At 32.0% G+C, this 17,892-nt stretch overlaps 1 protein-coding gene across 1 annotated transcript; it reads right to left on the bottom strand.

Moving 5' to 3' along the window:
* Positions 1–1,354: 1,354 nt before the first annotated feature.
* On the bottom strand, positions 1,355–11,046 carry LOC149803378 (uncharacterized). Its single transcript, XM_089951391.1, has 5 exons — positions 10,939–11,046; positions 7,434–7,545; positions 6,682–7,107; positions 5,543–5,635; positions 1,355–2,914 (listed from the first exon to the last, which is right to left on the bottom strand). The coding sequence occupies exons 2-5, from the start codon at positions 7,534–7,536 to the stop codon at positions 2,754–2,756; spliced, it is 783 nt and encodes a 260-aa protein (XP_089807517.1). The 5' UTR covers positions 7,537–7,545; positions 10,939–11,046; the 3' UTR covers positions 1,355–2,753.
* Between the last annotated feature and the right edge of the window lie 6,846 nt (positions 11,047–17,892).

Raw genomic sequence — 17,892 nt, 5'->3', positions numbered from 1 at the left:
TAAAGTGTTACGGCTACTCAGTTTCGGGAGTCATTTAGAACAATACGCCGTTATCCCGCTAGTCCGTTCTATCTACAGTTCACAGTGCTTCATCTCACAATGAGGCAATAAGTGGCATCATATACACGACAACAACTCTTATGATCAAGTCATTTAAAACTTCGTTGTAAAGGTTGGTTTCACAACAGAATCCCTTAATATAAATGTTGTAGTACTCTGTTTCAACGTTTTATTTCCATTAAGACGTATTCGTTTTACTTAATGGCTTTTGGCCTTTTCTGGAATTAGATATTCTGTAAATTGTGGCCTCAGATGGCATGTTATGTCATTAAACTAATGGCATTGTATAATGACTTTTCATTCATCATTCCCAGCATTTCACACATGTGGGGGTGAAAAGATTGTTAAGACGTTATTTTTGTATGTTTTGATGTTAGGTTGGTCGTATAGTATACGCGGTAGTGTGGTATAGAACATTCTCGATTTTATATACAGTTATTCAAGTAGAACGATAAGCATTTGGAAGTGTATTGAGATAGCTATGAGGGCCATGAAAAGTGCCGGCACTAGTTGTAAAGTATAGCAGCAAAGCTTTTGATTAAGGCAAATCGTATAGAAATGAAGAGTTAAGATATATCTCAAAGCAAATAGAATAAGACTTTGCCAAATTAGGTAACCAATATGGAGACATAGTTGGTGTATAGGGAACTTACACAGAATATTAGGTAAGATTTGCTTTCGATATTAGGTAAGTGAGTACAGATTAACTACACTTTCAAAAATCTATATTTCTTGTCATTTTGCAATATATTTTTTAATTGTATTTCTTTAATTATATTATATCCTTAATTTGTTAATCTGTGTCATAAAGGTTGTTTAAAACATTTCAAAGCAAGATTATGTTTTTTTTAAAAAACGTGTTACGAGTAGCTTTTATATTTTGTTTTAACACCATGATTCGTTTTCTATCAAAATTATCCATTTCTTAAAGAAAATGTTTTACTGTAATTTTGCTCTTATTTATTTCCAAATCTTCAATTTAACATTATTTATTTGCATTTTAGTCGACTATGGTACCGCTATGTTTTCATTCAGAAACAGAAAAAGTTAATTTTATTAATATAGATTAAAACAAAAACACATATATTTTTATATCCATTTTTATTTTCAGGTTGAACTGATTAGGTATTCAAAGAAAGCATGAATTGCTCTAGATTAACTTGTCATCTTAGATATGGATGTCTATGTCAGTTAATTCTTACGTTTATGGTTAGATTAATTTGTGCAACCAGCTCGACTGAATCCTCATATGTACAATTCTTCTAACACTTGGGAGGAACACTGCCAAATAGTTGCTTGAAATACGAATATATCATCTATGTGCAGTCATTGTATTTCCAATTTGCAAATATTATACGAGGCGCAAAGAGCAGATAATGTTTGATTTAACAGAGTTAATAATCTTGCTTGATGCAAAGTTGGGAAGATGTCATGTAAATATGTTATCTATATTGTTTGTTTAATTGTCATCAATGATTGTAGATTATGCTTTAGGCTAATGGTCATTTGTAAACAACATGGTTAGAGAGCTAATATTTGTCCATGTTAATATAAGTTGTTTACTGATATTTGAGTTCATTGCCGAGCCTTTTTTTTACAAAGCTCAGAACGTTGTGGAAGCGAATTTGTGACAAACAGTGTAGTACTTTAAGTATGTCTTGTGTTTATATAGAAGGCCAATGTAAACACAATGACTCATTCCTATTTTAATATCAGTCTGATGAATCACTTTTAGTTGTTTAAATTTTGAGAGGAATGATTTGTTTAAAAAAATCACTAGAACATTGAAGTCCTCATCGATTATTTCGACTAAAATACTATTTTTGGATTACTGAGGTCTCATTTAAAGGGTTTCTCAATAATATAATTGTATTACATGAAGACTAATGGTACATCATTTCGTTCAAGACAAATGGTACATCAGCATATTCAAGTCTTGGAAATCGTTCTGAATATCCTGTACTTTTCTATTAGCGACGGAATATTTTGGACTATTTGGGATTTAATTCACAGTACAGTAGGTTTTTATTTTAACGTTGTCATCTAGGGAAATACAATCTACTTAACATATTGGTTTCCCTTTATTTATGTTACTTAGTTTAAGACCACAAAGTCTTACCATTGTAATGTTACATATGCACTGAAAATTAGTTAGCATCTTAAAGAACAAACGGAGTTCACAGATAAGTTATTATCGTCCATGCTTTTAAAAAAGACAGATGCACAATCGTTCATGATGAATAATTCTAGCTAACGTCAGTATACGATAAAGGTTACTGCAAATTAAGTTCTGTATAAGCAACGTGAACTTTACATGTTTCACATTTTCTTTTGTAATTCCATCAAGTATTTAAACTGGCATATGTTATATCATGTTTGGTATCATACTGAAAAATGACCGTAAAGATGACAATAATGTTTTGAAACTTAATGTGTAGAATTGCAAGTTGAAACATTTGAAGACAGTCATGCACAAAGTGAAATATCAAATATGGACATGGGATAAGAATAAAAAACAGGTAGATCTTAGACATAAGTCAATATAGTTGGAATCCATCTAGATATGTATCAATCACATAGAAGCAACTCGTATAAATTTATGCCAGAAGTGATGTAACGGTGGCAATTTACACATACTCTTTACTGTAATATTAGGTAGCACAAGATTTAAACAATTTCACTTTTGTTCCTCTTCACATACAAAGATTGTGAAATGTATGGGAGTAACTGAACATGGAAAACCCTACATTCAGACAGACCTCTTCGGTGGTGATTTTCATTTCACTGACAATAATACATATCTTCGGGTCATCGACTGGCAGCTTAACATGTTCGCACAAACTATAGCCATTTGCTAGAAAAAGAAAAAAGAAAACAGTGTGAATGGAAAGCTTAGAATATGTGTACTAAATTAGTTTCATGAATATTAGAAACGGACAAGTTGGATTCTGCCTGAAACATACATTTCACCCCAATGTTTTCGTCATTTATAGCTATATCCGTTTCAAACGTTCCACGTGTCAAACCTAGTACAGAGCATAGTTCAAGTTATATATGCAGACTATACGGCTGAGGACATCACATTACAGTCGAGAAATGCCAGAACAAATATGATTTTAAGATTCATTATATTCTCTTTCTTGCAAATGGTGTCTGGTCATATGGCAAATAAAACATAACTTTCATATTCTGGCACCGTTTTAAGAGAGTGTACCACGATAAGGCAGACACAATATCATTAAGCAGTTCTACATCCAATAATTAACTCGTGTAGTATAATCGGATTTGATTGTTTTCTTCTGTTCTGTTTTTCTTTCCGGACTTTCGAAACCTTTTTGAGGTAACAATATTCTATCATTATGAATCCGATACGACTGCTCCATTTTACCGACATAGTTTTGAGAATGAAAATTGCTTTATAGTCTTCAAAGTAATGAGTTCAAGAAACAAAATGACACAAATGTTTGCCTACATAAAATGAAAGCAATTGACTGATTTTAAAACAAAGTCCTCTTTACTTATTTTGAGCATTTAAGTTCTTTCCAAACTCAAGTTATATGGAGGGAGGTACCTACAGGACAAATAACACTTTGATGTGATAAGACCAATGTTTATCTCCAATAATTAAGATTGATAGAGCTACGAAACCTTTACTGACCATCCATCCAATCCTGCTCTTGGAGTGGGCATGTAACGCGTATTAAATTATGGCTTAATTTTCTCTTGAAAATGCATTTTGTTCTATCAAATTTAATTCATCCTTTTGCTTGAATCCCCGACAAAACACATTTTATCGTTAGACAGCAAATCGACTGCAGTTAGTGGTACGTATGCTAACACCGGACTTTTCCTACGAGAATTATGTATATGGAATATTATTAACGACGAATACAATATACCCGAGAATACAATATATTTAGAAATGAATGAGATGGTAGGACATTCACATACTGCTCTGTATTTATAACGACCGAAATAATGATAACAGATCGCACCCATATCTGAACTGTAAGGATATCCCTGTTGCACTGTAAGCGCTAGTATGTGTACTTGGACTTCCATCCAACAGGGATCTAGTTGGAATTACTTTTTGAACTATCTCGGTATCCATCGAAAGTCGTTGAGCATCTATTTTGTCTCAAAGAGTTGAGTTATTGATACTATGAATAATATCAGTTATAAGGGTGATCATACTAGTAAATTGTCTGCGATTACATAGTTGCAATCGTGGTGAATCCAATATGATCTCTGGTTGTTTTGACATGTGCTTTTTACATCAAAAAGTGAGACCGACTAAATGGAAATTTGAAATCATTGATTCGCCATGCCCATTGGTCGTGCACAGGAACTAATCGTGCGTCGTTACGTATATAATCTTATATAAAAAGACCCAACATTGTCTTTATGTGTGTCATACAAGTCCAGTCACGCATGATGGGGGTTCGACAGACGCAGTTGCGTCCCATTTTTTTATTACCTTTTTATTTTTATATTCAATCGTTCTTTGCCACTCTCTCATCTCATTTCATTATTTGGAATGATGCTTTGCAAAATTCCGATATTATCCAATCCATTAATGTTGCTTAACGCCATGGCAATAGTTTGCGTTTGGTTAAGTGTGAGATCTTTACCTGTGCGAAGAATATTATGTCTTTAAATACTGTGAGATAATCCCACATCCCTTTTGTTTTGTTTCCTTATGGAGAAGGCATAATATCTTTGACCAGAATTTAACAACACATTCGTAAGACTTAAACGGAGTATATAATGAAAGAATGCTTGTATAGACATGTACAGTTGTATAGACACAGTACGTCCGTTATGTACCTATGTAACCTTTTCAATATTATTTCTAGGAAGCGAACACGGCTGGACACGAGCCTTCATATGTCTAAGGAACTGGTAAGAAAGAAGAATAAATGTCAATGTCAGATGTTTATAATCGGACGTTTGTAATCATTTACTTAAATATTAAACAAAACCGGTTTCCACGAGTATTTCTACAAATGCTGTTTCTGTCTTAGATAACTAGATAATGGTAGTTTGACAGACTCGAAAGTAGAAAAGAAGAAATTATATTTTCTAACTGAACCTCTATGCAAATTATATACATTTATAACTAGCCATTCTTATTGTAAAGAGAAGGAAACATTTGTTGAGATGTTTGCACCTTTCAACGCATACCTTCATCTCCGAATATTAGATTGTGTATTTATATTGGCATAAAAAGACATATGTAATACATTATAATATGCGCCATGGCATGCGTTCATTGAATGCAATTATATTGATCCAGCATGTGTTTAAGCATGAACCACTACCCGCCGTAACTGTGAAGATCACGAGAAAGAGATGTAACCCAAATCTGCACGTTGATAGGTGCGATATATTTGTTCCTACTTAAGCATAGACGTCCAAGATCCACGAGTTGTATTTTGTTTCCTTTTTGTGTATCTTACCATGAGCGTAATGTTTGACTTACTAGATATATTCTCGTTCAGAACAGTAAATCCGTCGAAGTCGATAAGAAGAGAGAGACCATTGTTATCGGGATCATATCCGATTATCAAGCATACTGCAGAGAAAACAAGAAATATAAAGCTCTGTGTTAGATCTATACAAAGTATTATTCTAATTCCTTACTATGGAGAAAATTGGAATGATCATGGAACATAGGCATTTATATAGTTTCATGTAGGCCAATGTTTGCATGAACACAATTGTTAAGTTTGAACCTAGTTTTTAAATTGTTTTTACAATCCTCTGTCAAACATTTGTATACAGTACAATTATGTGAGCATTGTGTTTAGAAAAAAGGATATTTGCTACAATAACAATTAGTAAACAAAATTTAGCAACATAATTTGTATAGAGAGACATCATGAATATATATATATATATATATATATATATATATATATATATATATATATATATATATATATATATATATATATATATATATATATGCCCAAATCCAGAGGATCAGCAAAGATCGTAATTAAACTGCGGAAACGCCCATTGTCTGGATCGTGACCTATGTGTACATATATATATATATAAGTCGAATTATACAGTTGGAGAGTTTTACCACCATACATTTCTTAGTAAACACAATTATTTTAGTCACGATGAGTAAATTTTGGAAAAGTCGTCTGGATATTATGTCCACCAATATTGTATTTATGTCATCAGATGATTTTTACAACATAAAGTGAACTAAAGAACAGTTAAAAACCGTTTCACTTGAATTTGTACGATAATCTGTCTAACTTACATCACTTCCGGCATACACACAAACACTCGCACACACACGTTTGCCTACTCAAATTTTCATGTATAATGTGTGTACCTTTTGAAATTGTTCAGACGTTCGAGCCATATTGACACACCGCGTCTTTCGCCTAAAAGCTCATCGAAAGGTCCCTTTTCGTTAATACAATACACAAAACTGAATTACATCAATGATCTCAATATGACTATTTACATTATTGATATGGTGTTAATGCATATCACGCGGAGACAAGGCTTACTTAATGATCCATTAAAAAGTAAAATGGATAGTCAATACAAATATTCCTCTTTGAAACAAATAAAACAAACTAAATCCATTACACTTACAGACTGCAATGCAGATTTTGCATTTGTAATCCTGGCAATGAACAGATGGTGTAAGGTCCGGCACTTCAGTCAAAAATACCTTAAGCTCCTTTCTAATGTCTGCAAGTAGATTTGTGAGATCTTCGACGTGCGAAACTAAGTCAGGGACATCTAAGGAGGTATCAACAGCATCTTGGGAATGTAGGACATTTCCAAGCCCAGGAAATATGCCCAAATCCAGAGGATCAGCAAAGATCGTAATTAAACTGCGCAAACGCCCACTGACTGGATCGTGACCTATGTCATTCCCAATTGTGTCTTTACTATCAAGACCATCACTGGTTTGAATAGATCTAATTGCGTATATGTTGTCTTGATTAGCAAGAGTGTTGCTATCGCCAGTCAGTTTTACAATGTCTGTTGACACTTTCCCTACGTCATTTTCCTCTGGAAAACAAACCAATGATGTTTAAGTATTAGTAGCGGAACAGAAACACAGTGTACTTTATTCATTGATACATTTCAATAATGAAAACGCGGACAATAAAAATACCGAAGTTCACTTCCGTTTTAACAATAAGTAATAAACATATTTGACGTTTAATCTGTTCACATGATGCCCATTGTTTCATATGTGCAATGGCAGAGAAAACTAGACATAAACACAAAGGATTTTGATCTTCAGACAACGCTTTGTATTCAAGAAATTGTGCATAAATACATCAGAACTTACGTACGTACATGTATACATACTTCTAGGTGATTTATCTTACCGTTGCCATGTCCATGGTCATTTTCGAGGACTTTTTCAATAAGCGAGGATTCATGCACGTTGACAAGGCCCATGACGAGGACAAGTGCGATGAAATTGACCATGTTGATCACCTGTAGTAGTAAAAGTAGTAGTTTATATGTTCATGTGTTCTTATATTGAATTTTCAAATAGATTCGTTCTAAACCATTTATTCCCTCAGATGGAATGCATTAACTTTTAATTACCGTGTCCTATGTTTTGTAACGTATCTTCCTACTCTTACTGTACATAGAAGTTTTCTAATGAAATATCAGCAAGTTTGATTGTGCTGAATCATTAAATATATATATATATATATATATATATATATATATATATATATATATATATATATATATATATATATATATATATATATATATATATATATATATATATATATATATATATATATATATATAATTGGTAGATAGACCAAAGAGTTGCCCGAAAGACAATGTTTATTTTGATGCCTACCGACCAAAAACATTAACTACGAACATTAGAGATAAAGTATTATCATATTCAGCGGTTAAGAAGGAAGTAATAAAACGGACAGGCGAAGAAATGACAGTATATTGATGCCTGCCACGTAAATATGTATCATCATCTTTATAATCAACGTTATAATCATCATCATCATCATCATCATCATCTATGTCCATTGAGGAGTGCTTATTTTGAATATATTTCAATAATAAAACTTCTACTAAATGTAGCGAACTGATTTATATATATATATATATATATATATATATATATATATATATATATATATATATATATATATATATATATATATATATATAGTTAAGAAAATGTATCTGTATTACCCTTCAGATCGCGACAAGTTGTCAACACGAAAATTGATTTAAAAACAGCAATGATGCATACATCGAAAATTAAAGTTCAAGATCACTGACAATGTTGATAGCAATGTTATGAGAGTTATAGTCTTGACAGCGGTTGCGATATGTGATTGATATTTACACATTAGATGAGGAGCTGATCTATGTAGATACCAAGAAGTTTTATACTTTGAACGATGGATATGTTTAAGTCACTTTAAATTATAAGTTACTAACCCACATTAGAGTGCAAGGTCTCCCTTGTTCCCGTTGCCATATATTACATTTTAGATTCATCAATATTTATTCTGTTTTGTAAACACTAAACTGGGAGATATTTCGAGTGGACTTGAACTTTGTTTTTAATGTAGTCTTCAGATTTGCAAACTGTATGCAGTGTAGTAACTTCTTTGTATACTAGGCTAATGTTTTGTTAAACAGTTGAAAAAGAATAAATACAAATATAGAGCCATTTAGAACACTCCTTAAAATATGAGTTGATCGGAATCGGAATTATTTTACAGTACAAAATCTTTCCCAAAATACTAAGTAAAATGTAAGAAAAGGAAGTTACGGTATTACAAATTAAATAAAATGTTATGCAATAATTAAAAAATTAAATCCTATCAATGAAAAGTTCTAAGTGAATCAGAGTTCAAATCCCGATGGAATCCAAGAAGGAAGATGATGACGTATGTAATAGTCTGCGGTGTACTGAAGTGCCAACAGTATCTGTTGAACCACAGAAATTATTATTCTAGTTTTTGAATTCTCTATGATTACCGAAGAATGACCTTGTCCAAGCAATATCAGAGCACGGATGTATTTCCAGGGAAAGGAATAATTTGTATTTTAATAATTTGAAAAAATAAAACAACTCCGCCAAAACTGGGCACAACATAAAACAACTTGACGTCTCAGGTGTTAGGGCACAACTGATATAATTATTGTCATAGCATCAGCTATAAAACTAATTTCAACGCAAAACAGATTCCCGAATGAGGGTCAAGAGTTCAACCATCAAGAAGAAACAGAAGCTTGTTACATGAATAAACATCACGTCGACCAGCTGTGACCTTGACCCAACTTAATGATTCCTATTCTGAGAAAGAATTTATATTAAAAAAAAAGTTTTTTACCAAAATTGTCACTGATTGTGGAATAAGGTCAGCCAAAAGATACAATGTATCAATTATTAATTGTTTACCTTGATAATAAAAAGTTTTTAAAAATCAGTCAGAACTGAACTCTGTTATGGACAATATCAAATTCAATAAACAAAATTGCCTTACAATAACATGTAATGGAATAACAAATATTAAATCTAATCGATTAACAATTGATTTAAATATACATAACAATCAATTATATTAAATAATATATATAAATTGCTTACTGCTAAGGTTTTGTACGAAATTGACCCACAACCTTATATGTTTATAAAATAATTGTTGCACATGAACATATCTAATATTCTAGGTAATGCCACAAAGCCACAATGTTATCATTGTATACCAAATATAATTGTTAAAAGCCAACTTAATCATAAGTGTCTCCTTTTGAAAAATCTTTCCAGCAAAACAAAAACAAACAACAGAAATGCCCCAAATCTAGAGGTTTCCAACTGATTAACAATCGGAATAAACATATTTTCAACTTAAGTGGATACTCTGAGTAATTAAAATATATATGTATGTCTTAATGGAGGCATTAAAGCTGGTTTTGATAAATAAGATATCAAAACCAAACTGGTAAAACTGGTAATATTTTAAATGAATTGAAAAGAACTTGGAGATGGTAGTGTTTCAACCATGAGTATAGCATACATAACTTCAAAATATAGAATGTGGTTCAACATTTAGTTTTCATTTGTTCAGGAATATCTGTCAAAACTTTTAGTGCACATATCATCTGGAAAAAATGTAAACGATTTATTTATAACTGAGACAACGGTACACCATTGAATGAAAAATGTTTTCTTTCGTAATGTTTCATAGCACGTTGCAAAATAAGGAAGATATACAATAATGACTTGAACTTGATTTTATAACCATGCTTAGTTTGAAACCTATTGAAAAAACACCAAATTAAAAAACATTGTTTTTGTTTCTTAACACTAACGTAGATTGAATTGCAGGTTTGTTGTCAATCAAAGAATATCGATACTACATTCGACTCAAACATGTTTATGATTCGAAATTCTGACTTGGAAATATATACACGAGAAAAATTAACAATAGAGAGCAAACTTGTAATAGGGATAATTTCTAATGGAATGAACCGTGAAAACAAACATAAATATAGTATTTCAGTCTTATTTTGATATAATGGAAGCACACTTTATGAACAAAAAGGAAATTATATATATATATATATATATATATATATATATATATATATATATATATATATATATATATATATATATATATATATATATATATATATATACATACATACATACATACATACATACAGACAGACAGACGGACAGACAGACAGACAGACAGACATACATACATACATACACACACACACATACATACATACATACATACATACTACAGTATGAAAACTACTACTGAAATTAGAAGGAAATGAGATTTTCGAAACTGCAGTTAAAGCATACTAACTTACTTAATTTACAAAGATGCTGCTATTAACCTCGACTTCTAATTCCGGCAATTAGACAGGGACTGATTTTCCCAGCCCAAGAATCCTATTTAAGAAGGACGCATATTACAGAATAAACCAATTAAATTCTAACATTCATATACGATATGCCAGTGTCATTATTATTTATATATCCAGTTCGTGATTTGCCTGAATTGGCATACAATCCTGCTATTGTGTACCATAAACATTTCAATTACACAGTAACAAAGTATCGGCTTTCATGTTTAAAGTAGAAACTACCTAAAAGACATAAATTAATGGAAGCTAAGTAATGTTTACACTATTAATCACAACTAGTCCTAAGTGTTTAAGTGCAAATCAGTTGGAAGTGTCCACAGGTGTTTCCAAAACAATTATCCTTCTTAATATTCGGTGTAACTAGTCTCCGTATACCAGTTGTACCTCTTCAATCGATTATCTAATATGGCAAAATCAACTTTCATTTGTTATCCAATCTAAAGTGGTTGTAAACCAAAGTTCAAGGTCCTAATTATCTGAAACGAAAACATTTTCTGCTATATTTTGTTACTATTGCCTACTCTTTTTGAAAGCCTTAAAACTAGATATTGCGATGTCATTCCAATGCAGTGTTATTATTAAACATTCTGCTTGAATAAACTGAAAATTAAATCGAAAATGTTCTGTTCGAAACAAAACACCATAAGTCTGAACGAAAAGGTTACAAATTATTGCCCGCAGAAAAATAATAAATGAACATATGTAACACTGAATTTAAAAATTTCTTTGCGAAACATCCACATTGCCAAATGTTGTACACTTGAAAATATGTATCAAATGTTGTAGTCAGAATATGAACAAACTATGTCTTTCTTTAAATGAATGAAATATGCCTTATTTATTTCGCTGGAACTGTCTATATCATTTTCAAACATTTATAGAATCAATTCGCACCTACATGTGATTGCAGATGGCGTAATTATTTCCTCCTAGTGACCTAATAAAGAATGTATACATCATTAAAACTTTAAAATATCTCTTATACCGTCGCCAACATTTGTCTCTATAAATACGGTCAGGATAGGCTATATTATTTTAAAACGGAAATAGTTTAAACATGCGAACAAATGTCGTTTGTCTTTCTTAAGATGTTCACTTCGTATTTTGAGCGCTTGATTTTCAGTGTCAAAGTGTCTAAAGTAAAGTAGATATATAATTTTGAGATGATAGATACAGCCACCCGTTTGTTAATTTCTCTATAACAACAACTACCCACAGCCAGAAGAGCATCACAGTAAAATGCATCTGTTCGTACCTCGATAAAAATGTTTTGTCACGAAACTGCATCCTTATGATAACTTGTTTTCCCTCTCTGTACTTACCTGTATGTGATTTGTAAGTCATATCCATCCGTAATTTCCTCTTCTTTACCATCATCGTATCGTTCAAGCTCATTTGTATAGACTCAAGTAACAACTTTAGCTTATAATATATATTAGTATACAAAGACAAAATGCATAACAGCATGAAATGAAACATGAGGTACTTGTTAAACCACGATTAGAACGCCTTATATCAAATATATTAAAGCATCAAACATACGAGTTCTGGTACTACTAGTTATTTAACTAATGCTGCTGAAGTCATAAGAACCTAGTTTGAGATAGACTTACAAAATACTAAAAAATATTTATTCAAACTGCGTAAATTATATATTCTCCTTTTACAACAATCACAAATTGCTTAGGACTGCTCGTACTTATAGGGATAGTGATATGTACTTTCCAAAGAACCTTTACAGTTTGAAAATAACTGAAAATATTGAAATAAAACATATATAATACCTTGATCTTGTTTCTTGTTAAGGTGTTTAATGATTGTCGGGTCAGTACGCACAAGATCAACGTGACATAGATTGAAGACATGAATTAGATTTCGCAGATTATATCGAGTTATGTTGCTTCTGCCTTGTCTAAGTGTCTGGTGGTTTAAATTTAATATGAACCATCAATCGTTTTCTTTCATATTCTCAATATATTGCATCTAACAAAAGAAAGAGGGGTTTACATCAGCATAATAATTATATTTACTATATCGTTATGATTATTAAAAGTAATTTACGTTGTTCTTGTCAATTTTGCGATTATACCTGATTCTCTTTACAACAATTGTCACAAACGATATGGCAAGCTTCAGATATTTATACTGTTTGGGAGGTTTATGCCGGTGTCTCACAGGTTGTTGCGAAATTGCTTTTAATTTTTAGTTTTAATTATTTTCGCATCCTAAATGTTTTGACAAACTTTCCTCACGTTCAACTGTGTAGGTTGATATTTTCTTGTAGGATACTTTTTCAACTGCATTCACAAAATCTGTATTTCTTGGTGAATCAGAAGGTTATAACAATATATTGATTCATGTTGGCTTAAGCATTGTAGTTTCGAGCATTCAAAGTTGCCGGCAGTACAAATCCATTCTTCCAGGACATTCATGTTATGGTCATTTACTGTTCGGTTTTAAAATGTGTTTAAAGGTTTATGTATAGTCAAAGTCTGGAGTAATCTGTTCGACTGTTCACAATATCATACCGCACATTGAGCCAAACACTGACACTTAAACGACATCGTGAGTTTCTTTATTCCTAAATGTTGTGGGCATTTTTGCAGTCATCTGTAAAATATGGACTCAAACAGCAATTTCTGCCATCTGGATTGTCATTTAAGCTACCGTTTCTGGGGAAAAGCGCAACAATTCCGCACCAAACTGCCAGGGGTCATTTGAATATGAATGCATCTGAAGCATGGCAGACATCATGCTTATGATTATTGTTACAGAAATTTAGAGTTCAATAAGCTAAACTAGGTTCGCCTTCACTGCCGAGATCAGCTCGCTATGTTCTACAAAGTAGCTGGTCTAGCAATATCGATATGTGGCATTTGCATATACCTATCATTCGAAAGTATATTGATCAAAGCCTTTACGGCGAAATTGAAATTTGAAACAACACACTCTAAATATGAGTGAACAACTTCAAGAAAATATAAGTTAAGAACGTTTTGAGATAATTACGTTTAAACAGCCTGAAGAAAAATACCCTTACTGTAGTCGGTACTAATTAGTTATGGCTTCAAACGAATTATTGGTTCCAAATTCTATAAAACATCACTTAATGGTACTTTTCGGGCCATTTCCTAAAACAGTGAAGTGCAGGTTTAAATGCAGGGATGTATTTATATATGTAGTGGTGCTTCGCAACACATCAGCACAATAGTGGATTTGAATCGCCAGTTAAATGTTCCAGGTGATATAATTTACGATTTGAAACTACAGGACAGTTATTAAAAAATAAATGAGTCCCTTTTCATTCTACATGATTCCCCCTCTTATTACTTAAACCTTAATTGTTAGATGTTTTGGGCTAGGATTATTACAGATTATACAGCCGTTTGTGATTTAGAAAATGTTTCATTTTATATTTAGTATATTCAAGCAGAATATATGGCAAGCCTCAAGATTTTAACTGATATTGCTATAAGGCGTTTAGAAAGTACATATATTAAAGTCCAAATATAGCAGCAAGATTTTGGGATTAGGGCAGGTATAATTCAAAAGTCATCTTTAATGTAGACTCCAAAGCAAATATAACTGTCTTTGTGAAGGTTAGATAATTAATTGACCTATCGCCAGTTGTCAATCATTCTGTTCGATTGACCAATCAGCGAGCGCTATTATACACACCTCCAGTCACTGTTTACGTCCGCCATTTTCCTCCGACAAGCTGCTTCTGTCGATATCGACTCGGCTATTGTATATATTTACAAATTTCGCAACGGTTCGGAGAAGTCTCCCCACTTCGCCTGAAGAAGTCGCCCCAAGGATCATATATAGTAATTCTGAGATATAGCCACATGGTTAAGGCTTTATTTATTGTTGTTTTTCTTCAACTTAATAACTTATTAAATTTATAAATTTGCAATTTTTCAACTTTTCCATTTGATCAACTCCGCTTTTGTACTTAACGAAAAATAAGTGTTATCTGTCCCTTTTGCTCTGCTCTTCAAATCATTAGATGCATTTTAATAATATTTGTAGAGATAGTGTTATCAAATATTTTTTACATTTGCATATAAAAATGAAACATGCGTACTAGATGCAGTATATGTAAATTTAATCGTCGGGTGAAAATGATTTAGGCGATTAGCAATTTTTTTCAGTTCTTGAATTGTATGCTTCCAGATCATACAAATGTCATCTAAAAGTCTGAATCAAAGAGATGGACTAAACTTTTCATTTTGAATAAAATCCTTTTCTAATTCACTCATGAAAGGGAAGAGTATATAGGAGCCATATTAATACCCATTATCTGTATGTAATTCGTATTATTAAATTGAAAATAATTCTTTTCCAAGATAAGTTTTTATTATTTTACAAATATCCTCGCTAGATAGTGTGCTATTATTAGGATTGTTATCAAGAAAACATTTGCACGCTTCAATACCATCTGCATGAGGAATGTTGGTATATAGTGATGTTACATCTAATGATACCAGGATTGAAATTATCAGATAGATGTAGAATAGACTTCGACTTTTTAATGAAAGTAGTTGTATCTTTATTGTATGCAGGAAGTGATTTCATTAAAGGTTGTAAAACACTATCAATACATTTCGATACGTTTTCAGTATATGAATTACAACCTGATATAATGGGTCATCCAGGATAATTTAAAGGTAAATTATGGTCAGGATTTTTATGAGTTTTGGGTAATATGTAGAATTGAGGTGTACATATGTTAAAAGAGAAATTATCAAATTCCTCATATACGGAAATAAGATGGGTATTTTTAGAATGTAATACAAGATCGTCTTATCTACTCACATAGTTATCCAGAAAAAAAAAACTATTTGATGATAAAGCGTTAAGACAATTCTTTTTTCTCATTTGATTCTTTCCAAATCTCGACGTTAAAATTGTTTATATTTATCAACTATTAATGTACAGCTAATCTTCATTTCTATGACAGATAAATTTAATTTTACTTATTAGTTCGAAAGAATAGATACACATCTGTATTGGTGTTATTGTTCATATTATTCATATTATCATGAAATCAAAGCATTTCCGTATCAATTAATACTTACTTTTATGTTTAGCTTAATTTGTGAAAGTAGTTAGCTACCAACAGGTGCCTCTTCTTTTGTATCTCTTTTCATTCATTCCGATACATTTGCAATTGATGATCTAAAGCAGAAAGCAGAATTACAGATTGATGTCTGAGTGGGTGGGAAATATATATGTACAATTGTCCTGACACTAATTAGGAACACTGCCATGTAGTCCGTTACACGGATCAAATACGTGCCTGTCATATAAATGCAATCACTACCTACATTTACTACTTATAGTTATTATACTAGACTCAAGGACCATATAATTAACAATTGAAAAGGTAATATATACGCTTAAAGCACTTATGTAAAGTTTACTTTTGTAATGTTAAATACTTACATAAGATTAGTTTGCATATTAAGTGAGAAATGAACTTCGCGCTAGACTTTTACGTATTTCTGATTTTTACAACTCGAAAATCACCGTAATAAAAGAATATACTTTTCCAGATACATTTTGCTGTGTATATGTTTTAAAAAGCCATCATGTACAGTTAGTTATTCAAGATGAGTAACTATAGCGAACGTCCATATAAGGCAACGTCTACTTGAAATAAAAACATGTATAAGCCTCATGCACGCTTTGATATTTCTTTGTGATTCCATCAAAGATTCAAGTAGCTATATAATACCAAAATTAGTAAAATAGAAAACAGTGTTTCAAACCTTCTTGTATGAAATTACCGTCCCAAACATTTGAAAAGAAACTAAAAAAAAGAAATATTTAGAAGCACTTCCGATCTTATTTTATATCGTTCATATGTCCAAGTTATTATTTTAAACCCTGTTCCAATCTTGATTTCAGGTTTTCCGCTAGCAACATGAAGGTCGTCAAACCATCTCTTTGCGGCGCCAGTATTAGTTCTTCCACCAAGGCCCCGCCCGAAGGAAAATAATAGTATCAGCCCTTGATGCTGCTCTTAGAGGGTGAAAAGAAAGTACAGAAAACATACCAAAATATTAAGTGTGCGCTATTGTTTGATCATGTTATCCCTTTCTCGGAGCATTGCTGATATGTCATCGATTGCTAAAATAGTCTGAATGGAAATTCCATGTCGTACCTGCCAATGTGTATGACGTAGATACATTTACAGGTTAGATTTAACAGTTAGTTTATATGTGTTTTAAATATACATTGTTAGGTGTGAACTGTCCTCGGTCAAACTTAGTTCCCATCAATATAACAATAAATGCATGTTATACGGCTTGGAGGGCATGCAAAATACAACATGGACAGGGTATTTTAATCATATTTTAATAACGCGGATACCCTTAAATATAATAAAGTTTACTTACCCATATATACCAGGTGTTATGGCACAAGTGGCTAGAGCTCTGTAATACAGAACACATTAAGAGGGGGACATTGCGATTTCCAAACCACGCTAAGAAAGGAATATATTTGTCTATTTTTCTACATTAAAAATGCTATCAAATTTAACTTGTATTGCATATATAAACTAAAAGTTAACTTGACGAATTATTGATTGGTACTAATAAACACTAGATATTTAATTTGATTGGGAAGGGATATACTTAACACATATCTGTACGTACCTCTAACAACTATATATACAGTAGCTTAAGATGGTAAGTGTGTCTACAATTTTAATCAAATACCATAGATAAACATTATCCTGAACACGATTCTTTCCTTTTGTAAATTAAGTCACGAGTTTGGATTTTTACGCATAAGCAACGCAGCCAGTGGGTTTAAGTTTATACGCCCCCGAGACACATTTTGTCATTGTTGTTTTGACAATCAAATTGGATGTAAATAAGCAATGAT

Source organism: Sinohyriopsis cumingii, chromosome 3, assembly GCF_028554795.1.
Source record: "Sinohyriopsis cumingii isolate HCF-2022 chromosome 3, ASM2855479v2, whole genome shotgun sequence".
NCBI classification, from domain to species: domain Eukaryota; kingdom Metazoa; phylum Mollusca; class Bivalvia; order Unionida; family Unionidae; genus Sinohyriopsis; species Sinohyriopsis cumingii.
The sequence above is the reverse complement of the archived record's forward strand: the minus strand, read 5'-3'. Positions and strand labels throughout refer to the sequence as shown.